We start from the raw sequence: 24893 nt of genomic DNA, 5'->3' as shown, positions 1-24893 counted from the left end.
CGATTACCCATCTCGCACAGTAATAGGCCAATTCCGATATATTAATATTTTAACTTGAATGCGAGGCTTGGGGCAATAAAACAAAAGAAATGATTTATTTATTCCTGAACCTCGGCGTGATATCTTTTGTTTTATTCCCCCAAGCCTCGGGGCCAAGTTAGAATTTTAATATATCGGAAATGGCCTATTGTTTATAGCGAAAGTTTATGTTTAAAATCCCGAACTAAATGGTATTTTCCAGTGAGCCTCAGACTCTTTAGACTATTTATAGTTGATTGTATTTTTGAATGCTATTACGTTTTATTTTCCTCTGTGATATAGAAGTAACTTTACCGCTATCGCCACACAAAAGTTCGTAAGTTGTTGTCACACTTTTGGGTAATAATTGTACATGGAGTATTTTGATAAACAAATGACTGAGTAATGGTTATAGCCATATTTGACATAAGAAAATTGTCACTAAATTGTATAAATTATACACTTTGGATAACTTGCTTTACAATAATTGTTAGTAGGGGAGTGCGTTCGGTGGGGGGGGAGGTCATAAGAGAGTGAGGAAGAGGAGGGAAGGCTGGTGCAGGGGGTGAGAAGTATTTGGTTTGCCGTTTGTCGACAGACAAACACATTTTTTAGAACACTAGCACTTCGACAGTATTCTTCAAAATTCCCAAGTGTTTATATCAATGAAGAATGCACGAGGAGAAAATTTTTCATGTCTTTCTTTACGGTTAAAAAATTACGTGCGCTCAAACTCGTGACGTAGGCCGCGTGCATTATATTTCGTCCTTTTTGGAGCTTTATAATAAAAGTGAGGTGTTTTTTTAGATTTCGACCACCGAGAAAAACAGTATCTCAACTTGTGTAGAGCTACGGTAATTGTTTACGTGTGTTTAATATCACCAATCATGTGCTGACCAGTTTGCCATGTTTCAATGGTTGATGGGCCATGCACGTTTCTCCATCAGCAATCTTCGATTACCTTCGGCAATCTTCGTAAACTTTCGGAAAGGTTCGGTAAGTGGTCGAAAACGCTCGTCTGACCTTTTATCAATAGGACATGACAACATTTTGAAAATCTTCGGAAAATGGTCGGAAATCTTCGGAAAATCGATAAAAACCTCGGTATTAATGGGTTTATAAAATAAACAAAATTATACATGATTACTTGAAGATATGAACTTTACCTTCAGTGTTCCAATAGGTATCCAACTCGTTCTTTTCGCTCACTCGTGAGATATCGAGTTAAACACTCGAAGATAAATTTCATTTCTCCGCAAAACCATATATTATTCTCTATAGAATTTCCAAGGAATTAAGCGCGCTATGATTTGTCATTTCAAATTGATTGTAGCTCCATAACGCACGCATAGCATTTTTTTCTTCAATTTGCAAGACATCGAGGGAGAGAAAAAAACATTGCAAGTCGCAGATGTCACATGTGTGCAAACTTGGTTCGCAATTTGTAACGCGCCCGCTGAATGATTTAAATTTTAGCGGTGAACACTTCCTTAAACGCGCTCTGATTGACTGATTCCAACACAATTTCATTGCAGGTTGCGCTAGATGTATTACACGCAGTTGTTTAAAGTACACAGTTCAACATATTCTGCAACTTGCAAAGGTTGCATTATAAGTTGCGAAAATGGGGTGCCATGCGTGCAAAACATGGCCCGAGACTGCAAAAGTTTCATTTTCGCCGTTTGCCTTGAGCGTCATGCTTAACCTCTCTTTTGTCTATTACGCTATGCAACGAACGGACTTTTTCTGGGAAAGAAAAGGAACGAGGCACCGACAGAGTAGCCCCCAATGATAAGGCGGGGTTTCGAGTGAGCGGTTGGTGCTTGGACGGTTAATATGGAAACTTACTCCAAAGGGAGACCATTTGTGTGAGAAAAACTGAAAAAAATAAGGGGAATAAAGGACTGGGCGAGCGCGCATACAGCGAATGCCCATGTCATTAAGGCGGGAAATAGTTCGCGAGGGTGAGATAGCGCCAGATCAAACCCATGCATTTTATGCGCAGTGGGAAGGCGCCTAAACAAGTTAACGTAGGGTCACTGACTTTGTTTGTAGAAAACTAACCTGATTTTATATAATTTGCGCTTGTAAAACAGCAAGGCTTGCAGGATATTTTGTGCGACAAACCGTCTATCGATACGATGCCAAAACGTAGAAACTTGTTTAAGTGTTACTATGATGAGTTTCGCATATTTTCTTTCAAAGCCGTTTTATAAATAATTACAAGTACTCAGTATTAAAAGAAAACTTCCTTTAATTTTTCCAAATATCTATGTTTTAGAGATATTTAAGCTTAAATACACATCGGAATTGAAATTGATATTTGAAAATGGAAAACGCTATTTTAGATTTTAAGCTAAACAATCTTCGAAACGTTTAAAATTGAAAGTAGTGAACACTTGACAGTAATAGTCCTGCACTAAATTAAAGAAAAGCTACGCGACACTGGAAACAAATCGAATCTTGTTTTAACTTTTACAAAATTCAGTAATTACTTGTAGTTGAACAAAATTTTCTCCATCATCATTACTAAGTTAAAAAAATTAACGAAAAGGCAAATAACAAGCGAAATTTCACAATAACGAAAAGGCAAATAACAAGCGAAATTTCACAATACAAAGAAGTTAAAACCATGAAAGGTGCAAAAGTAGAGTCTGAACAAGGTATCTTGTTATCTACTTCTTGTTCACTGCTCTTGTTCTTTTTCCTGTGAAGTGAACACATTAAGGGATTAAAAAAATGTTTTGGGGACAAAAATAAGAAGAGACTGGAAACTACTGTTTCCCAAACCCTTAATTTTTAACGCAGACATATTAACATTCTTCTTTGAATACGAAAATTATCTCCAGATCAACTGAAAATAAGGCCATACTTCTGTCTTTAAGTGATCAGAGTCAAATTGATGCAATTCAATTTTCTGCCGTTAAAGATTGCCGGTGGTTAAGAAAAGTTGGAGCACTGGAGCTGCCAACAATAAACCGAACAAACTTTAGGTTTACCTTTTGACCTCATTTCCGTACTTATTTATCTCTCTATAACCAGCGAAAAAATACTAAAAACAACCACTTCTCACCTTCTAATATTCCTGGATGGATGTCATCAATAAGGTTTTGGCCTTTCTTCTTGCCTCCTGCAACAAAAATCATTAAAATTCAACATAGGAGTATAGCTTTATTGCTGGTACTTTATGCATTTTGGGTAGTTATCTGTTTTGTGTTTACATCATCACTTATTGGATCGTGAAATTTTGTGTTTAAATCTTGGATTGTGAATAACATGATCCCTTCAAATGGACAGGCACTGTATTCAGCTTATTGCTAATGATATGTAAGTACTTAATCGACAATATTTAATGAAAAGAAGGTTCTTACCGGTATTTAGGGTTGAATCTGGTGGGCAGTATAAGGAATTGACGTTTTTAGGAATTGGTGTTTGCGAACTGGCAGTTTCTTTTTTTAAATTATCTTATACCTGTTCCAAAAACTGAAAAACATGCATGTAGACATATAAGTTACCTTTTTTCCTCTTTTTTTTGGCAGGTTCATGGTCCACGTCACCTCTGGCTTCTTTGGCTTCTATAAAAAAAACAGCATTTCTCGATGAAACAAATGTATATAAAGTAAAAAGTACTAAAAAACAATAATTATTATTGGTAATATTAAAAAAACATCGAATAACACCTTACTACTACATATGGATTTATTACTATTCAACATTTCCCAGTTTTTCAACATTTATATAAATAAACGACTTTCTGCTTTTATTTGCTGAATCAGAAATGGAATGATCTGCCTCTTTTGACCAATGCAATTGCATTGTTCTCGATCTTTATGCAAATTTGTTTCATTCCTGGGCGAACAACTTTTTAGCACGAACCATCGAATTAAAAATTAGAATTATCAGAACTAGATCCTTTTATTTAATCATGGGGTGAAGTCATGAAAATCTAATTCAATAATATTTGTAATGAATATTCATGCCTAATTAATGTGGAAAAGTGTTCATGCGTGTAACAAACAACTTTTCACTCTAACTCATATTCTAATTCAAAATTCTAACTGAAATCCATGAATTAAAAAAAAATGCACAGTGCATTTTCAATATAAAGCACAAGTTTTACCCAAGGCTGCCGATCGTTTATAAAACTCCATATCCAGCTCCTGAAAAGACAGAAATAAAAACAATTAAAATCTAACAGATAAATGAACTTCATTCCTGAACCAGTATATTGCAACATGCAAAGATTTGAAATTCAAAAGGCAAGACTCCTTAACAGTGCCTGGTGCGTGATCAAATTTTACCAGTATGAATAACTGAATTACAAACTAAAATTACCATTTTCTCAATGTCTTCTTCATCCATCCCCGCATAAGGGTCTAATAAATGAAAATAAAGCAATACTTAATTTTACTTTAAATCAACCATTATTTTATTCTGATCACGTAGCTGACTCTAAGAGTGATTGAGTGTTGGGAGAGTCTCAAACTTTTAAGCAATCAATGAACTGACTCCACCACATGAAGGGGTATGTAAGTATATAACCAAAATAATTACAGGTAATTGTAGATGGAACTAGTGGGGGGGGGGGGTGGCATAATAAATATATCCTTTCATAAGGATGCTCTAGGATGGTTCCGTGATCAACGCAGTTTTAAAATCTAAGAGCTTATCTGTCAAACTATGTGTCATGAGTTGTATTACCTTGGAAAGGATAAATGTTTTGAGACAGACATATACTTAAGGTTATTCCACTGAAACGGAACCTACACTGAGATTTTTGCCAAATTTAGCTTATTGATTGATCATGTTACAAGAACTTTAATTTTTAATTAAAAATGAGGGGTACCCATGCTCTTAAAGGAGCAACAACACCTTGTTTATACCCAATAAAATTTTTTATATCCTTATGATTGTTTAATCTAATGAGTAAACATAATTCACCTTCATCTGCAGCTGCAAGAAGGTCGGTGTCTGTAAGTTCCGCTGTCATCAGAACATCTAAAAAATAACAGAAAATTGTTAAACATTAACCAAGATAGATGTCTGGGCCCCCTGTAAAAAAACCTGCATGACCACTCTTCAAAAGTAATGGCCATACTTGCATCAATTTGTACTCTTAAAAAAGAACTTTTTATTAGGATCATTACTACCAGTAGTTTAATTTATAACTTTCTTAATCCATGATTTCTTTCTGAAAATGGTATAAAATAGTTTAGGAATGTGTAGCTGTCAATGATGTTTTCCTAATGAGGTAAAAACCAAATTGCACAAAGTAAACTACCCTTAGATCAATTGATCTTGGATCATTATTTTTGGAAAAAGAAGTTAAGTAGCATTTAATTAAAGTAAAATAAAAGTACATGCTGCTATTTGTATGGGTAATCAAATGGTGACGAGTGAAATTAGGAAATAATTTAACTAAGATAAAATTCAAGCAAAAATGTACAAAGTTTAAGCCTCAAAACGTCTTTTATTCTGGACGCCATCTTGCCGCTAACTATGTTGCCATGGCAATTTCATAATTTCACATGTGAAATTATAAATTGATGTTGAAATTTCGCGCCAAAATTAAGGAGTAATTTGTCACCTATGATATTATCATTTAAATTTACTTTCAGGTATACTGAGTTTCAATATTTTTATTTAAATACCATTTGGATTCACATCGTCAACGTCTATAATCGTTACGCTTGATGAGCCAGGGCTTTTTCCAGAGGCCACAGCTGAAACATTTCAAAAAAGATAGTCAAATCCAGTGCAATATGATTTTGAGAAATGACTCTGCTACAAGTTCTTTTTAAAACACCTTAAAAGAGAGTCAAGTTAATTTCCTATATACTGATTGTAACCTAGGTAAAATGTAACATGCACGACCCTTTTCCGGGTAAAAGAAGAGCAATTATTAATGGACAAATATATATACTTTTTCAAAAAAATATTCGATTTAGATCATTGTTACCAGGTAGTTATTATAGTTGGTAAGTTAGTCCAATTCTTTCTGAAGTTTTTAAATTGTTTCAAGAATGTGAGACCATCATTCCCAGTTTAATTTTTTTAATAAAGGTAAAATCCAATTCGCAGAAAGTGAACTACCAATAGATACATGTTTCTTAGCCCATGAAATTCAAGAAAAAAAATGATTCAGTAGCATTCAGTTCAAATTTACTTTCAGGCATATTGAGTTTCAATATTTTTACAAATACCATTTGGATTCACATCGTCAATGGTCACAATCTCTTTTCTTGCTAAATCAGTGTTTTCCCCAGAGGCTGCAGCTGCGTCAGGGCTCTCTTCTCTTGCTAAATCAGTGTTTTCCCCAGAGGCTGCAGCTGCGTCAGGGCTCTCTTCTCTTGCTGGATCATGGACTTCTGCTGAGGCAGTTGTGGTGGGTTTCTCTTGAACTGGAAGGAATTCAAATGTTTACAAAAGGATAGTTAAATCCAATGCAATATGATTTTGAGAAATGTTTCTGTTTTAAAGTCTTTTCAAAATACCATGAAAAGAGAGTCAAGTCAACTTCCTATGTACTGATTGCAATTGAGGTAAAATGTAAGCAGTGTCTCAAAAAACATGCTCGATTACTTCTGTGGGTAGAAGAAGAAAAAAATAATTAATTCTATCTGCATGTTGTAAAATGTTGTAAAATGTTGCAAGAATGTGTGACCATTAATTAGTTTGGAAGTTTGAATACATTTTCTTAATTAATACGGTAAAATCCAAAATCACACAAACTAGAATTAATTTTTCTTGGAACATAAAATTCAATTCAATAAAAACAAAAATATGTACGTTTTCACTTTTTTTTATTTTAATTTACACTTTATGCATGCCAATTTCAACAAAGTAAACACAGGATCTGTATTTTTACGGTACAATTAATGCACAATTACCTTGGACTGCACACAGCAGATTGCCTGGCACATCGCTAAGAGGAATGGAGATACACTGCCGGGTAATACCTTTCCCATACACAACTTTTCCACTATTCAATTTGATGTAATCTGTGTCCGAGTCTGGACTTAAAAAATAGAGCCGTCCTTTTGTTGCCCTAGGTAGATTTCTCAGCTCATGTAGTAGAAATTGTCCTTCGATCTTCCTGTTAAGGAAGGCCACTGCCACATCATAGGCAATGGCCAGACAATTCCTGCCACCGGTGTTGGTTAATCTAAAGGCTGTGGCAGCCTGAAACAAGACAAGAGGAAAGCAAAAGTCAAATTTCACTTCCCTAATAGTCACATACCTTGGCAGCTAATCCTATAAACTGTAATGGGCTCTTGATAAGATTTTATCCAGAAGTGCAACATTAGTCCATAATGAACAATTAGTTTGTACAGTGATAAGTTTGTTAAATTCTTCACAAACAAAAAAATGTAATTTAAATTATAATATAACGGTATATAGGAGTCTATGTGTGTTCTGATTGGCTATGTTTTATCAGCCCTGAGATTATAAAACAAAGAAAAATCATGTTTTATTGTTTTTCGTCAGCTTTCCTCGAGTGCTATGGGCGTTGTTGACTGTTCGTTGGCTATAACCACTCGTATCCAACAAGGGGAATGGAATAATTGTTTATTATTTCATTTTGATTTAAACGAAGTGAGGCGGGAAAATTGTGACGCGGTGTTCACTGCTTGAGTTGAATGAAACTCGCAAGGAAAGTGAGCGAGAGAGTTTCCTTTAGAATATTTTCTACAACAATCTCCTCTTAAATGGTCTATTCATGCTGGAACTTGATTGTAACAACAATTAAGGTTTACGGGAAGATCCAAATCACTAGCTTTTCTGGAAAATTATACGCCTTTTCAAGTTTACAGAGTCTGTGAAGTTTATTGAAGTTCAAAAAGACAAGATCAAGATTAAAAGGTAACAAACTTACCTGAAATGCTTAGCCTTATTTTACGTCGAACACTGAATAAAATTGTGTCAGTTTTCTGGTCTTCCCGTAAACAATTTTCTGCTTTTCATCTTCGCTTACTCGCTCTTGTACATATTTTTTATTATACTTTTCAATCGCGGTGTCTAAAATCTATATCTTAAAAAATTCATTAATTATTCATAAAGAAAATACAAAAGAAATTAATGTTTAATGAGTGTCTTTATATCTGATAAAGACATGGCTTAACTTTACGTCCAATTTTCTAGGGCAAAATAACCCCAAATTTAAATATTAGTGCAAGAATGAGTTGATCTACATCAAAAGATTTTTAAGCTGTTCAATAAATAATTTCACAATTTGTGTTTTATCAAGTCTAAAACACTCGGCCTCGTGTTTTAAACTTGATAAAACACTGCTGCTCATTTATTAAACATTACATAAAGCAAAGAAAGAAGCCTAACCAATGTTTTATACTGTCATAAAACACTCCGGGCATAATTTTGAGAACACACAAGAATTGTAGAAAAACTCACCTGCGGCTCATGTTTTCTACATTTTCCCTCGTGTTCTCAAATGCCTGTCATGTTTTATGACAGTATAAAAAATGGCCTAGGCTTCTTTATTTGTTAAATAAAGTAGTTACCTGCTTCTTAGAAAGTGGGTGTTTGAAATCATTTAGGATGTCCCAGACGGATAGAGGAATTCCTTCTGGTGCCGATGCGAGAGAACTAGAGTCCCGCACTCCAGAGAAAAGGTCAGATATGAAAGGGGCCACTTTTCTTTCCAGGTACTCCCAAACCAGTGGCACATCCCCTTCCATATCTGACAATTTCATAACCTGTATCATGGGAAAAAAGATTTAACTTAGAATTTTCTTTGAGAAATAAATTACTGTAAGAAGGCTTTATCTAATATATTCTTAGAACAATGAAACAGTACAGTGGAACCTCGATATAGCGAAGGCCAAAGGGACTGGCTAAATTTGTTCGCTGTAACGAGGTTTCGTTACATGTATATTGAGGTACAGTTCTTTCTCCTATATTTTTCTAAGGGCAAATAATATTGTTCGTTATATCGAGGTTCATTAAATCAGGGTTCCACTGTATTATATATCCTTATTTATACCATGCCATAGAAAATACAGCCAATCAGAATACAGGAAAGCCATTGTATATTCGACGGTATTCAACCCAACCTTCCCATCGTGCGCTGCGATCTTATTCTCGATGAAATTTAGTGAGCGTATTTTCTATGGCATGGTATTAAATAGTTACACAACACTTTCTCGTGGTATACTATGGAATATCCCACTTGTCACTTGTATTTTCTTCGTATACACACTCGCCTAAAGGCTCGTGTATATACCGAGAAAATACAAGTGACTCGTGGGATATTCCATAGTATACCACTTGAAAGCGTTGCATAACTAGTATATAAAATGTTGTATTCAATTATTATTTATGTCGCCATCCTTTTTTCATCAATATTAATAGTTAAAGTTATTTTGATGCATTTGTCACAGAAAAATGGTTATTTGTTTGCTTTATTCAAACTGTTAGGTTAAGTACCAATAATTGGTGGTGCGTGTTCTGAATCAAATTACTTTATGGCACTATTAAATTTAGAGACAAGTGTTTGAGGGACTAGATTCCAAGTTTTACTTCTTGACAGAGCAAGTGCAAATCTAGGAAAGTCTTGTAGTGCAGTGACTCCTAGTATTAGTTTGGGTTTGCCTATGGTACATCAATAATATTTTTAAATCATATACTTACTTCAGTGGTAAACCACATAACATTGGAATATATTTCCGGGCTCCTGATTCTCCCCGGAAATAATCCATCCATCCTTGCGGATATCGCTCTTCTGTCCTCCAACGAAGACTCATCCAGATAGTTTTCCACCAAACAAAGTGCTTCTAGAAAACTGTTGCTGGCCTTTTTGGCAGCCACATCTAGGGCAGCCTTTTTTAATGCCATTTGTTCACTAGACAATTGAGGGTCAGGCCTTTCAAATTTAATTATTGCCTGACGAGAAAAAGTCCTGCAAAAATAATCAAGAAAGAAAGTATTAAATTAACAAGGAATTCATTATTTCTTAGCACTGGTGGGCAGAAATCAGTCATTCTCTACGAAAATCATACAAAGCTGAATTTCAAAATTTTCACGTCCCAATTATTTCACAAGGTTTGCATGTTGCTGTCCAAATTTCCGAATTTATCCATAGCCACTAATAACTAACAGAGTGCACAACATAAAATAATGTGTGATCGTAATTATGTTTTCAAAATATTATCTATTCATACTCTCGATTGAATTTTGTTGGCTAAGAGTGTGACCTTGAAGGAGACAAATAAATGGGGGGGGGAGGGGGGGGGGGGGCTGGGGGCATGCTAACCCAGAAAATGTTGAACAAGTTGTAGTAGCTAAGACTTATTTTTCTTTTATTCTAGGCAGGAATAAGGGAACATGGTGTGAAGTATTTTCAGGATAATGGATCATCATAATCATTCCCAATCATTGTCGCTGTCATAATTCCATGGGAGCATCTCGTGGTTTATCATCATGTCAGCTCCTCCATAGTATATGTTCAAATACGCTTTACACATACTGTTATTTACTACAACACAAAGGCCAGACCATAACACCGGGAGCTTTGTGCCTTACTCTTTGCGAATAGTGTGTGGGTTCTTTAACGTTCCCTGCTGTAGACTGAAGATACAGGAGACGAGACCATAGAGACTAGAATGTCTAACCATTTGCAGATATCATTACAAAGGCAGCACATTTTCCTCAGTTATTAAAGACCCTTAGTGTTGGTCCGGTCTGGGAGTCGAACCCGAGACCTCCCGCACAGTAGTCCGGCACTCCACCAACCGAGCTAACCAGTCAGCGGTTTTGATCAGAAATATTTCTCATTGTGAAAACTTTGTTAAAAGCTCTATTGCATGCTTAAGAGAAAGTGGCTTTAAAGCACCAGTATACTAAAAGCTAACATTAATTAAATGGCTTTTTGCAGACAAACATCTTTTTTATGATAGAATTTCAACACACCTCTTGTCACTTGAACAAGCAAAATTCGCACTTATAATCGGGGGGCTCCTGGGGTGCCCAGAAGATTGTACAGTGTCTTTGCCAGCCTACAAATTTAAAATATATCATTATAAATGATACTTGCTATGTATAAAGTTCAGAAAGCTCAACATGAATCTTTCATGATCTATGAGCCCTTAAACATGCTACATGTAGCATGTTCATAATTATAAAAACAATAATAATAATAACAATAGATCAAGGGAAAAATAATTTAATCAAGGTGCACTTGCTTGCTAGCAGTTTCCTTCACTTGCTTAAACATCATGGCAGATAAGAAACAAAGAAAGAATGTCTGGGTGACCGCAAAACAAAAGTGCCCCAAAGAGTTAAGACAGTTTTGTCATGTGCAAATTTTGCCAACTTTCATAAAACTGTACCGCATTAAAATTCAAGATGCGAGGATGTAGTCTTAAGGATCAAGTCATGACTGTCAACTTACATTTGAGCGGTATTGTAGAAAGAAAACGACATCATAAATGAGTACATATAGAAAGCCCAAATTTGAAGCTTTTGGACACTCGCATCCTCACCGTATTGAAACTACTTCATGAAGTAGTTTCAATCATGATCAGACTAACCATGTTTCAATCATGAACACTTTTCACAACGAAACAGGTTTCATTTTGGCCTAATGTGAATGCAGCTTAAGAGTGCAAAGTGTACCTGATTAAAGAGAGCTTGAACAATAAATTTCACGTCATCCTTTGATGTTGGGTCGTCCCAAGCGAATGGCATGTCACATAGCTTTGACCTTTGCAAGGCCTTTTTAGCAGTAAAGTCTACGGGAAGTAAAAAAAACGAAATGAATACATTATTGGATATTGTTTAGCAGATTAGTAGACATGCATCAGTTTTACAATATTGACAACTAGTATTAAAGTTCCACACTAAGTAGATGTGTCTATGGTATTTCGAGCAATTTGATTGGTTCACAATCTTGTGCTAATTAGAAATATTAGGCTACAAGCCCGAGTTTTCTCGCTCATAGAAAACAAGAGCGAGTCATCTAATTGTTTTAGTAGAACTCTAAAGGATTGCAGTCCAAAACCTACAATAATGTGGACTTTGAAAACAAAAATCTAGAAAATTTATCACTTAAAGAGCTACATGCGCGTGCCTGTTTTCTATCGGCGAATAGTGGTGGGAGGGAACTCAAATAAAAACTTTAAAAGTTCCTTCCATGAGGGTCGTTTAAAGGGATTAGGAAGTACAAATCAGTTACCGTATTTATTCCGATAAACGCCGTGGCGTTTATTAATTTTTTTACGATTCCAGTGCAGCGTTTATTAGAGGGCGGCATTTATTTACAATTCAAACAAATGCAAACAACAGCATGATAACAGAACATTTGAACTTTAAAAAACAAGAACATGTTGTCTCAAAAGTCATTTTCAATATCTTAAAACATTGTTTCCATCAAGGAAAATATTTATTTTAGGCTTGCTCAAGCTTGACAGTTACTGCATTTGCTTTTTGTGGCGTCTATTAATATTAAGTACTGCGTTTAAATACAGCATAATTAGAGGGAAGCCTTTAATTGAATAAATATGGTACCCTTTTTCAAAAAGATTATTAATATGGTAGGTGCACTAAATTGGTTCAATGTTTTTATCTACACACTCCAATGGAGGAAAACTAACCTTTGAGATCTGAATTTCCTGTGATCGAAATACAGGCCTTGAGAACAGTTGTCTTGGACATTTCCGTATCCCCAGTGAGGAGTATTGTGGGGCACGACCCACCTGCCTTGATGATCCTCTGGTAACCGAGAGACATCACTGTTCCACCAAGGCTCAAACAGGCGGCTGGATAATTATTGTTGAGAAGGTCTTTCATAGCCAACAACAAATCACGAAATCCATTCACATTAAATGGTTCCTTAATGTCAAAATACAGCACTGTTTCATCTGAGGATGCTCCTAACAAAGTAAAATAAAAGAAGGATGACAGGTAAAAATAAATAAAATAAAATAAATGGGAATTGCCTAGTCTAAATGGAGTATCACGGAGTTGAACATGTAACATAACTCAAGATATGTGATAGTTAACGGGTATTACCGGGTAACAAGCAAATGTTAAAAAGAATCTTGTAACAGACAGGTATAACTGCACAAGCTTAAGGGGCTAGTTAACCGATCTAGACTACACTGCTTGAATTTAAAAATACCTACCCTTGCCCTTTTTTTTTCCCCCAAGACTTTTCATATAACACATATCTGTCATCAATGTCCAGACACGTCCTGGTTTTGGCATTGATTTGAAGCTCACTGGACACAACAAAAGTGCCACAATTTTGCCATGCAGGATACTAAGGAATAAAATTGATTATGGTAAGACATAAAGCTGATCTTGAAAAATACATGCAGTTTACATAGCTTAGAGAAATGGTCATAACAAGTGTATTTGACAAGGAACCACCTTGTGTAGGGGTAGGGGAGCTATCCAAGATACCCCCCTTCTGGTCAGCCAAATGGACAAAATTTTTTGGCCTTAAAATTTGAGTTGAGTGTTTCATATTTGGTGCGTGCATGAAGCTTGCCTTGATGGAGAAATGGCACAACGTTTGAATCTTTCTCTTAGGGTCCGTTTCTTTGGGAAAATCCAAAATTGGATCTTTGATCTCAGATCACACGGATACTTTGCTCCTAAAGAAACGAAGAATCCGTAAAGGGATTTTTTGCCATGACAACCCCGTAAACACATTTCGCACCTGTAGAACATAAAATATCAGCACAAATTTATTTTTCGTCGAATGTATTCTAGCTAAATTAATTTAAGCATACAAAATCTTTTACAAAAACCACACGTCGAAGTAGATCTTCTTTAGCGTTAAGCACAAATTATGTGGCAAGAAAGCATCTGAGAGCGAAGAATGATTGCCAAATGATCAGTGCAAATTTCACTCGTCGTGACAATTTTAAAAAGATACAACTTCCGTAGGCACAAAATGGCTGTTCTAGAAAACCTGTATCCCATCTAAAATGATACTACATACCTATCTGAAGCTACCGTTTCCTCTAATCATGAAATATTTTTTTTATTTGATCGAAATAACCGCCTAAAACTTTCCGTATGGCAGTGTTTAAAAAGAGCGAACCTGTATTTTCACAGCAAAGACCGCTGGGCCAAGGTACTTTTTTCGAAACCTTTCCCAAAGAAACGCATGGATCATGAATCCTAAATATCCGGATTCAGATATGATCTGATGTATCCACTCGAAGTGTGGATTCTTCAGATCATTGATCCAAGATTAATCCATTTTCGGATATAGGTAAAGAAACACAAAATCCGTTTTTGGATCAAGAATCTGGATTTGGATTTTTCCCAAAGAAATGCACCTTTAGTTTCTACTCCTGATAGAGTAGAGGCTATACAAACAAAACAAATTTTTTAATATTTTGTTACGGAAACTGGTTACATTGGAGAAATAATGCCTTCTTCAACTCAGTCGAGGAATCAAGACTTGTTGACAATTGGCCAATTCTGCAATTTGCTGATAGGACTTACTCGATCACTATCATTTTTGAGGTGAACCGCCATTAAGCATATGAAATCTGCACATTCATATGCGGCTTGGAAAGCGAGTTCCAGGACTATTCGAGAAAACAGGAGCGTACTTTAAAACAGTTTTAGTTGATAACTTTTCGTTTTGATCTGTTTGCAAGCGAGACTTTATAACGGAGTGCTGGACACTGTTCAATACCAGGCAGGACAATAATTATTGTTTGTAAGCTCATACATAACAAAGAAAATGCAAGTCATATCACTTTTAGCAGGTCAAATCACTGATGGCATTTTAAATTTTAAAGGGAAAGACAACAAGAATCTACAGACGTGCATAAATTATTTCTGTGCTAAAGACGCCATGGCCCTTATGTTCTTGTGACTTGTTAAAAAGTAAAAGCAATTAAGTAAAAAATAGCGTGTTTTTGGTTTAATAAGCAAATGTTACTTGTCAAACATGTTTATTAAGCACGGCTTCTTTGCTTAATATTAAAATAAGAAAATTTGGACTCCAAAAACAGTTTGTGACTCCGAAAACAAATCGAACCCTGTTAAAGAAATTCTTACAGTCTCTCCTTCCTTTGCTCTCCTTCGTTCCATCCCATTTTTTCTCACACACCCATGTTATTTGCTCTCCCATAACTGTTTTCAGCCACACAGCCACATCAAGTAATGTCATCCCAATAAGCCAGACAAGATAAACATCTTAACTGGATTACTTAAGATTTTTAATTTTAGGTTCAAATTAAGGCCTTAATAGAATTAAGAACAGCATTTTTTTTAATAAGCCAATATAAAGAACATTATTATTATTTATTATTATTATTCTAAATGATTTGCAGACCGTTCAGTTTCATCTGGATTTTAAACGTAAATCAGGGCTCGAGACTAACTTTTTGGCTAACTAGCCAAGTGGCTAGTGACAGCTTTAATTTCACTAGCCAAAACGTATTTTCTACTAGCCACAATTTTAAGCATAGTTCTTGAGCATTAAAAAACTAAGCTTATATAATATTTGTACATACAGTAGTCGCCACATTCCTGAGCCGTACATTGCCAGCATTCCTATAGTCGTCGGTTTGCGTAAACATGTAGGCGCCCAGATCAGCGTAATGTGGTGCGTCCCTCGGCACCCTGTACCATAACGCATCCTGGCAATGGCTCTGAAGAATGCCCAAGAGGCTCCTTGAATCGCAAAGTTGGCCCAATGTCAAAGCGCACTGCCTACAAAGAAAAAGAGAAATTGACAAAACAGAATAACCATTAAGCTTAATTTTAATTATTAAACTTAAGCTTAAGTTCAAGCATCTTGAGTGGACTTGAGTTTTAAACGAAGACTTCCCCTCTTGCATTAACGGGCATTAACTGTTATTTTTATGGACTCGATGCACATGAAAGAAAACGGCAACCACCTCTGGTTGATCTCATTCAAAACAGAGTCACAAGACGACTGCAGCCTTGAAAAATTTCTTTGAAACGCCCCTTCCTTGTCTATTTTCAGCTGGCTGATAGCCCTTCATTTTCACCCCCCGCTCCCCCCCGTATCTACCAGTAATCTCGTCCCCAGACCTTCCCCCAGTCAGGCAGAGCCTGCGCACGTGGTTGTCAGAGATGACTGCGATGTTTTATCGAACTTCTGGCGCTTTCAGCCGAAAACTTCCTATGAAAATTATTATTTACAAGGAAATTAAATCTATGGATCTAAATCACAAAACCAAAGCTTTACTGCAACCAATAATTATGTCAGCCGGGCGTTATAATTTAAAGTACAGAAAGTAAGTTTCCAGCAAACGCCGTGACAACCATTGTAAACTGTTCAGCCCAACAATACAGTATTTCAAAAACCCGTATGGCAATCCATTTCAATCTAAGACACTTTTGGCCATCCGTACCTACTTTTGTGATTGCTGTGTCATTGAGATGTCAATTCAATGTTTAAAGAGGTTATTACAACGAAGTTAGTAGTCATTTTTTTATGACTATTATAAAATTTGGCTAAATCAGTCCATGGCACAAAGTACACTCCGTGAAGGTCATGTATCGAAGAAAAATACTGACAACGCAAGTAAAAGATTTCTACTAGTTGGAAATTGGACTGATACAATAGCGGTCCGAGCGTAAATGAAAAAAATGGATAAACCATGCCCTCCAAAGTTAATTAAAATGCTATTAAGTTTACTAATGACAATACCACTCACCACTTTTTGTCGTTTGACTCAATCTCGAAAATATACCCGGCCACACTGTTCGCCTCAAACATCGATCTCACGGATGTCAAAAAATTAGAAATTTTAACCACCTTCTTATGGTGAATAAACGCCAACTTGCCGTCCGATTCGAAGATGCACTTGGACTCATCTGGATCGGTATTTACCTAAATGTTGAAAAATGTTAAAGGGACTATGTCACGGGGATCTCTTAACATCTAGAGGAACGGATATAATCTTAATAATTTTTGTGGAAAGAAATCAAGCTACGGCTATAAATGTCCATTTTTTGAAGACGATGAAACAATTTGAAAACGCTTCCCTAACGTTTTCCGAAATTGCAATCCGTTTCCATCCGCGCCATCCGCAGCCAATAATGCTAGTTAACAGTTTCAGTGCTCTAATATAGCAATTTTTAATAAAAATGGACTATTATTCCTAGGTTTCATGCGACAAAGATATAAATCATTTTGGCTGTTCAAAATTCAAAATTTGAAGTTTATAAGGCGACCGTATTTGCAAGGTAAAACCGTGCATGCATGATGAACAAACTGTAAACACTAACCTGAGGGTCACCACTGGTTTCAGCAGAATCAGGAGATGATCGATCAGTTAGTGGAACATGTTGGCTTGAACATGCCATAATGATATAGTCGATTTTTCTAAAACTACGGCGATTTATTACCAGGCCTAGGTTTCTTACAGAAGAGTCTGTGAGGTTTATAAGCATGCACCTCCGCAACTCTACTTTTAAATAAACGTTTCGACCGCTGAGGAAAAGGAAAACAATCGCTCTATTCATTTAAATTACATTGACCATTCATCAGTGAGCCTGTTTTCACCACAGGGGCTCACGAGAGAATATGACAATAAACTACTGCCAACTTGAGAAAAGGCAGTTTCCTGCTATTGGTTTTAACTGAAAAAAAGGGACTGAGACTAAACAGCAACTTTAGCGTAGGAAATTCATTACTTGACTTTCACTAAATTTACTATGATGAAGGCAAGAAAATCATGAAGTAAGGGTTTGCCGTTTCCTTCGATAGAAATCATCATGACATCACAACAAGATCTCCGATTGGTCCCCTGACGATTCAGCGAAGAATGGTTATTTGACACAGTCAAAAGCACGTTTTCCACCATAGGGGAAGTAACAACTGTCTGTGACTTGTGAAATTAAAATGTCTTTATTTGTTTCACTCACAAGGTTTCTGCAAGGTCTCAAGGTTACAACAAATTTAAACATAATATAATAATTTGTAACTGTATTTGACTTTAGTTGGGAAGAACTGATCAACGATGGGGTTCGAAACGACACGTGTAAACTTTTCGACTTTTCTGTTCATTCGACGAACTGAAGAGTGACAATAACCATTTGTCAATTTTTGCACCATAGGACATTGCCACTGAGTGTTAATTACGCGTGTATACTTAAATGAAGGATCCTTTTTTAAAATTAGAAAACAATTAAGCCTGCCAGCAGGCTCACCTTGGGGCACGCGCGAGTCATCCGTTGCACGAGTTATTTCAGGTATAACCTTTAACGAGAATTCGTTTACAGGCGCGGATATGGACCAGTTTCCACCGTTTTTCGGAAATCGGTCAAATTTTTTATTATCAAATAATAGAATATTTTTAGTGTTAAAGAAAATTTCCAAGTCTAAATATTCTAAAAAGAAACAATACGTTATCATCCTGTCCGAGAATAACCGGAAATGGCACTTTATAGCATGCGTTGCAGACGAACAAAGCCCCGATATAGTGATATCGGGGCTTTGTTCGTCTGCAACGCAGGCTAGCTACTTTACGGAGTCAAAATCCAAGTTTTTTGGTCGGGGAGCATGTTCCCGTACCTGGAGGTTCGCGCTTTAGGCGCTCCTGTTATCGGGAAACGATCATCATTTTCCCTGGAGTTTACTACAAGTTTCACTTGCAGAATGGTATTTTTCTGATACAGCTGTTAACCCATACGCACTTTCCGCATTGTCACGTGTATACAAATAAACTTAATTTGGTTTTGATTTGAGAATTAATGTGTTGGCTTACATACACTACTTAAGAACGCTTCTTCATTTACTTTCACTTTATCCAAGTTGCCATTTCACTTTACAACAGTTATTAACACATAAAACAGTTATTCCGAATCACGCAAGGAATGCATGATTTTATTGTGTTTTTATGTCGTAAACCAATAAAAGTAATTGAGTTTTGCAAAGTGTCATCGAGTACGTGGTGTGAGTCGAGATAAGGATGGGAAACTACTGTACAGCGGCCGAAAACAACAATGACATCACCTCCAGTTTTCAGCGCCTGGAATTTTTTTTAAAGAATTTGACTCAAAAGTGAGGTTTACAAGAGTATACAAGGGCTAAAAGGAGTATACATGGGTTAACAAGAGTATTCAGGGGTTATCAGGGCTTTACAGGGGTAAACCGGTGTGTACAAGAGTACAGGGGTATACAGAGATTTACAGAGATTTACAGGAGTATAAAGGGCATACAGGGGTTTACAGGAGTATACAGGGTATACAGAGGTTTACAAGAGTATACAGGGGTTAACAGGAGTATACAGGGGTATACAGAGGTTTACAGGAGTATACAGAGGTTTACAGAAGTATACAAGAGTTTACAGGGGTTAACAGGAGTATGCAGGGGTAAACAGAGGTTTACAGGAGTTAAAAGGAGTATACAGGAGTATATACAGAGGTTTACAGGCTAGGATTATACAGGGGTATACAGGGGTATACAGAGGTTTACAGAAGTATATAGTGGTTTACAGGAGTATACAGGGGGATACAGGGGTATACAGAGGTTTACGGGAATATACAGGGGTTTACAGAAGTATACAGGGGTATACAGAAGTGTACAGGGGTATACAGGAGTATACAGGGGTTTACAAGAGTATACATGGGTAATCAGGGGTATACAGAGGTTTATAAGAGTATACAGGGGTATACAGGGGTTAACAGTGGTTTATAAGAGTATACAGGTGTATACAGGGTTTTACAGGAGTATACAGGAGTATGCAGAGGTTTACAGAAGTATATAGTGGTTTACAGGAGTATACAAGGGTAATCAGGGGTATACAGAGGTTTATAGGAGTATAAAGGGGTTTACAGAAGTATACAGGGTTAATCAGAAGTATACAGAGGTTTACAAGAGTATACAGGGGTTTACAGGAATATACAGGAGTAATCAGGGGTATAGAGGGGTTTACAGGAGTATACAGGACTAAACAGAGGTTTACAGGAGTATACAGGGGTTTACAGAAGTATACAGGGGTCATCAGGAGTATACAGAGGTTTAAATGGGTAATCAGGGGTATACAGGGGTATACAGAGGTTTACAAGAGTATACAGGGGTATACAGAGGTTTACAGGGGTATACAGAGGTTTACAGGAGTATACAGGAGTATACAGGAGTTTACGGGGGTTTACAGGAGTATACAGAGGTTTACAGAAGTATACAGGGGTTTACAGGAGTATACAGGGGTTTACAGGAGTGAACAGGGGTTTACAGGAGTGGACAGGGGTTTACAGGAGTAGACAGGGGTTTACAGGAGTAGACAGGGGTATACAGAGGTTTACAGGAGTATACATGGGTAATCAGGAGTATACAGAGGTTTACAGGAGTATACATGGGTAATCAGGAGTATACAGAGGTTTACAGGAGTATACAGGGGTTTACAGGAGTAGACAGGGGTATACAGAAGTTTACAGGAGTAAACAAGGGTTTACAGAAGTATACAGGGGTAATCAGGAGTATACAGAGGTTTACAGGAGTATACAGGGGTTTACAGGAGTATACAGGGGTATACATGGGTAATTAATCAGGGGTATACAGAGGTTTACAGGAATATACAGGGGTATACAGAGGTTTACAGGAATATACAGGGGTTTACAGGAGTATACAGGGGTTTACAGGAGTAGACAGGGGTATACAGAGGTTTGCAGGAGTATACAGGGGTATACAGAGGTTTACAGGAGTAGACAGGGGTATACAGAGGTTTGCAGGAGTATACAGGGGTATACAGAGGTTTACAGGAGTATATGGGGGTTTACAGGAGTATACAGAGGTTTACAGAAGTATACAGGGGTTTACAGGAGTGGACAGGGCATTTACAGGAGTAGACAGGGGTTACAGGAGTAGACAGGGGTTTCAGGAGTACACAGGGGTATACAGAGGTTTACAGGATTATACAGGGGTTTACAGGAGTAGGCAGGGGTATACAGAGGTTTGCAGGAGTATACAGGGGTATACAGAGGTTTACAGGAGTATACAGGGGTTTACAGGAGTATACAGGGGTTTACAGAGGTTTACAGGAGTATACAGGGGTTTACAGGAGTATACAGGGGTTTACAGGAGTATACAGGGGTTTACAGAGGTTTACAGGAGTATACAGGGGTTTACAGGAGTATACAGGGGTTTACAGGAGTATACAGGGGTATACAGAGGTTTACAGGAGTATACAGGGGTTTACAGGAGTATACAGAGGTTTACAGGAGTATACAGGGGTTTACAGGAGTGGACAGGGCATTTACAGGAGTAGACAGTGGTTACAGGAGTAGACAGGGGTTTCAGGAGTACACAGGGGTATACAGAGGTTTACAGGATTATACAGGGGTTTACAGGAGTAGGCAGGGGTATACAGAGGTTTGCAGGAGTATACAGGGGTATACAGAGGTTTACAGGAGTATACAGGGGTTTACAGGAGTAGGCAGGGGTATACAGAGGTTTGCAGGAGTATACAGGGGTATACAGAGGTTTACAGGAGTATACAGGGGTTTACAGGAGTAGGCAGGGGTATACAGAGGTTTGCAGGAGTATACAGGGGTATACAGAGGTTTACAGGAGTATACAGGGGTTTACAGGAGTATACAGAAGTTTACAGGAATATACAGGGGTTCACAGGAGTAGACAGGAGTTTACAGGAGTAGACAGGGGTTTACAGGAGTAGACAGGGGTATACAGGAGTATACAGGGGTAATCAGGAGTATACAGCGGTTTACAGGAGTAGACAGGGGTATACAGAGGTATTATGGGATATACAGAGGTATTATGGGATATCTGGGTGACTATATGGTTCGGGTGACTATATGGAAGCTTAACATGAATTACTTGCCCACGAGTCATTCCGAATTCGAGCAGCCATGTTTGTTGTGATACGACCGCAAGTGATTCTGGTCTATGGCAACGATAGGCCATGCAGATTTTTGATTTCATTTTACTTTTTTTTGCTTTTCATTTTATTTTTTTTAAATTTATTTATTTTTCAATAATTTTATAAAAAAAAAATTTAAGAACAAAAGAAAGTAAAACTATTTTTATTTTCTATTAATTTATTTTTATTTTTGAACTTTTTTCACAATTCAATACCAATTTGACTATGGCAATCTTAGGCCACCATACTACAGGATAATTGAAGGACAAGAAGATACTGATGAAATGCAGTTCTTTGGTAAATTTCCTTTTTCTTTGTTTTCAATGGTTTTTATTTCTCTTCCGGCATATTAGTTTGTCATAAGGCTTTATTAGTTTGTCATAAGGCTTGTGAATTTTTGATCGGTTTACCTGTATCTGTTTGGTTTATAATTTTTTCGGGCGTAATGTCCACCACATAGTCCATAATTACTAATTCGAAACACGATAAGATACAAACAAAATCGAGACAAATACAAACAGAGAATTCTTCGAAAATTAGCGGTCAGTCAATCAGTTAGCAGACAAATACTGACTGACACATAAATAAATCTTGTTTTACTGATAACCAGCGTTCAGCGACCCACGCAGTGATCTCATCCGGACGGAAACGAAAGATCGAAAATCGGGAATCCGAAATGTGGACCTAGTCGTTTGTTATTTAACAGTAGCATTGCAAGATGCTCGAATGTTCTATGATAATTACACAAGGTTCCCTGGTTAATTTAGACAGCTAAAACTGATATTTTGGATTTTTTTGGTTACAGATAAACATTATGCCGGGGGAGTCTAATTTATTTAATTTATGGTTTTAACTTTGCGCCACGGAGTCTAAAAGAATCCTAACTCAGGGAAAAGCACGCAACGTCAGGCTTAGGTACATAATTCCAAAACAAGTCCTTACGACTTGTCCCTGCAACAAGAGACAACAAGAGCCAGCTCATGAACGAATTGGATTAATTCAGGTTTAATGCATAATTAATAGTTTAACAGAATGGAGCGATGGAGCGATTTAGGGGCTATTAAATTACGAAATAATATGTGAAAGAGATACCATTTTCTATTGGAGTGGGTCATAGTTTGGATCTGGGGGTGCATAGGCGTACGGGCCGGGGGGGCAGGGGGGGCTGCAGCCCCCCCAAATTTTGGGCAACTCAGATTTTTTGGGCAGCAAGAGAAAATTTGGGCAAAGCCGTTTTTTAAGAAGTTTTTTTTTTCGAAGTGATAGATATTTTCTATTTTAACCTGAAGACGGCGTGTTAAAGCCAGTAAACTAAATTCACATGAGACAGTAGTTGCTTAGCACCTGATGAGTTTCTGGTTAGTAGTGAAAGGGACCATTTGTTGATATACATATTTGTAGTTTTTTTTTACTGTTGGGCACTGTACTGCAAATATCTGTCACAGTGAAACACCTGATAAAAAAAGCTTCTCCGCGTTGCTAAATTTTACAAAATCGACGGCGAGATTCTGGAAGCCGAGCAGAAAATGTGCGCGAGTTTTCGTCGTGTACGTGGATTAGGCTACATAACTGTTTCAGAAATGCTGGAGACAATGCAAGAGAATGATCTATTTGATAAATTTTCAGAGTTTCCTTACGTGGTTCACATCCATGCACTGATACCCGCTACATCGTGTTCTGCAGAACGATCATTCAGTGCGTTGCGCAGATTGAAAACTTACCTCCACAGCACCTGATGGGGCGACAACGTTTCAGTATGGCCAAGTAAAAAAACAAAACAACTGTTTTTGTCCCCGCCCGCTTCATTTTTTGGGGCCGCCTCTCTTTTTTTATTATTTGTTTTTGGAAAAGTTGGAAAAAACAAAAAAAAATTAAACCCGTGTTACGCTAGGTCCGTACTGGATAGGTCAATTACCTTGCAGGATTTATTTTCTGGCCTAGAGAATTTGACGATGTAGGATAAAACATCGATATTCGAACAACACAGGTATGGAATGCAACAAAATAATAATAATAAAAATAATAACAAAAAATGAGCCCGCCCGCTCTCTCTTTTATAGAAATCCGGAAGAGAAACATGTGTTTTTTACTTGGCCTAAATTATTACTTGTCATCGCACTTATTAGCATTAAAAAGGCATATTCCAAATTTGTAGTCAACAGTGACATGGATCGTATTGCTGACATCTTCGGCCGTCGAAATGGTAGAGACAGCTATTTCTTTTAACGTATTTTTTGAGCTCATACGATAGATTCTTATGTAACAATTTTTCACTTAATTTGAAAGCCTATGCTAGTTCATCGTATGACCCTTATTTCTTCTTGACTGCTTCGTAAAAATTTGGGCAACTTGCGAGAATTTTTAAATGCCAGAAGAAATGCATCTGTTTTTTCCTCGTCACATGTCCAACCTGACGAAGTCTTCGAGGGTTGACATAATTTACGCATGCGCTACCCATTTCGGTCCACCGGGAGGCGATTTTATACCGAAGCGAATGTTTGTTCTTCGTTTATGGTATTTAACTCTTGTCGCGCATAGTCACTCGACACAACCACTTTTCGCGATTGCACCTTACCAAGCATAATTGTTTTTCGTACTTTGTTTGCATTTTGTTTCTTAGGTTACCGTGTCACTGTCATTTTCTTTTGATCAATCGTTTTCTTCGCCACTTACTATGTTATTGCTTGTATGTAAGCCTTGTCATTTGTCGTCTCCAATAAACACAACTGGTCGTGTCATTCGTACATCAGTGTGTCTGTAGTTTTACTGCTTGTTAGAACATAAACGTTTTCTCTGTGGCGGAACGCAGGGCCATAGCAGAAAATGACATTTTATGGTTGTATCATGTAAATGAATACGAGCCACAAAAGGAAACCGAAATGAACTTGTGCAAGTACGAAAGTCGCCCCGGTACAGCCGGTATCATGTTAACACTTCCTATGAAAAATTCACACAACACTGTTTAACAAAACATGGCAGAGAATGAAAGAATTGTCTAAATCCCCAATGCACTGTTCAAACAAAGAGATTAATATA

The 24893-nt window shown here is 37.1% G+C and overlaps 1 protein-coding gene across 3 annotated transcripts; it reads right to left on the bottom strand.

Annotated features, from left to right (window-relative positions):
• Positions 1-2542: 2542 nt before the first annotated feature.
• On the bottom strand, positions 2543-16015 carry LOC144627990 (uncharacterized). 3 transcript variants are annotated; one of them, XM_078486022.1, is made up of 17 exons: positions 15903-16015; positions 15516-15714; positions 13158-13294; positions 12627-12905; positions 11650-11765; positions 10945-11030; positions 9667-9934; positions 8538-8732; positions 6909-7200; positions 6222-6419; positions 5670-5741; positions 4960-5016; positions 4354-4394; positions 4139-4178; positions 3534-3593; positions 3092-3148; positions 2543-2725 (listed from the first exon to the last, which is right to left on the bottom strand). In XM_078486022.1, exons 2-17 carry the CDS (start codon positions 15638-15640, stop codon positions 2694-2696), a joined length of 2055 nt encoding a protein of 684 aa, XP_078342148.1. In that variant the 5' UTR covers positions 15641-15714; positions 15903-16015; the 3' UTR covers positions 2543-2693. The 3 variants fall into 3 exon arrangements, with proteins under 3 accessions (XP_078342148.1, XP_078342149.1, XP_078342150.1); XM_078486023.1 differs by having other exon boundaries at positions 15516-15710; positions 15903-15996; XM_078486024.1 differs by lacking the exons at positions 4960-5016; positions 5670-5741 and having other exon boundaries at positions 15516-16003.
• Between the last annotated feature and the right edge of the window lie 8878 nt (positions 16016-24893).

Source organism: Oculina patagonica, chromosome 10 (assembly GCF_052425735.1).
Source record: "Oculina patagonica isolate OP01 chromosome 10, crgOcupat, whole genome shotgun sequence".
NCBI classification, from domain to species: domain Eukaryota; kingdom Metazoa; phylum Cnidaria; class Anthozoa; order Scleractinia; family Oculinidae; genus Oculina; species Oculina patagonica.
This window is presented reverse-complemented; position numbering and strand designations above follow the sequence as displayed.

Coding starts and splice junctions, on each gene's coding strand:
- LOC144627990 (XM_078486022.1), bottom strand. CDS start 15,640: ATGCGTTATGGTACAGGGTGCCGAGGGACGCACCACATTACGCTGATC. Junction 6,420..6,908: donor TCTGCTGTGTGCAGTCCAAG/GTAATTGTGCAT, acceptor AATTCCTTCCAG/TTCAAGAGAAACCCACCACA. Junction 3,149..3,533: donor CAAAAAAAAGAGGAAAAAAG/GTAACTTATATG, acceptor TTTTTGTTGCAG/GAGGCAAGAAGAAAGGCCAA.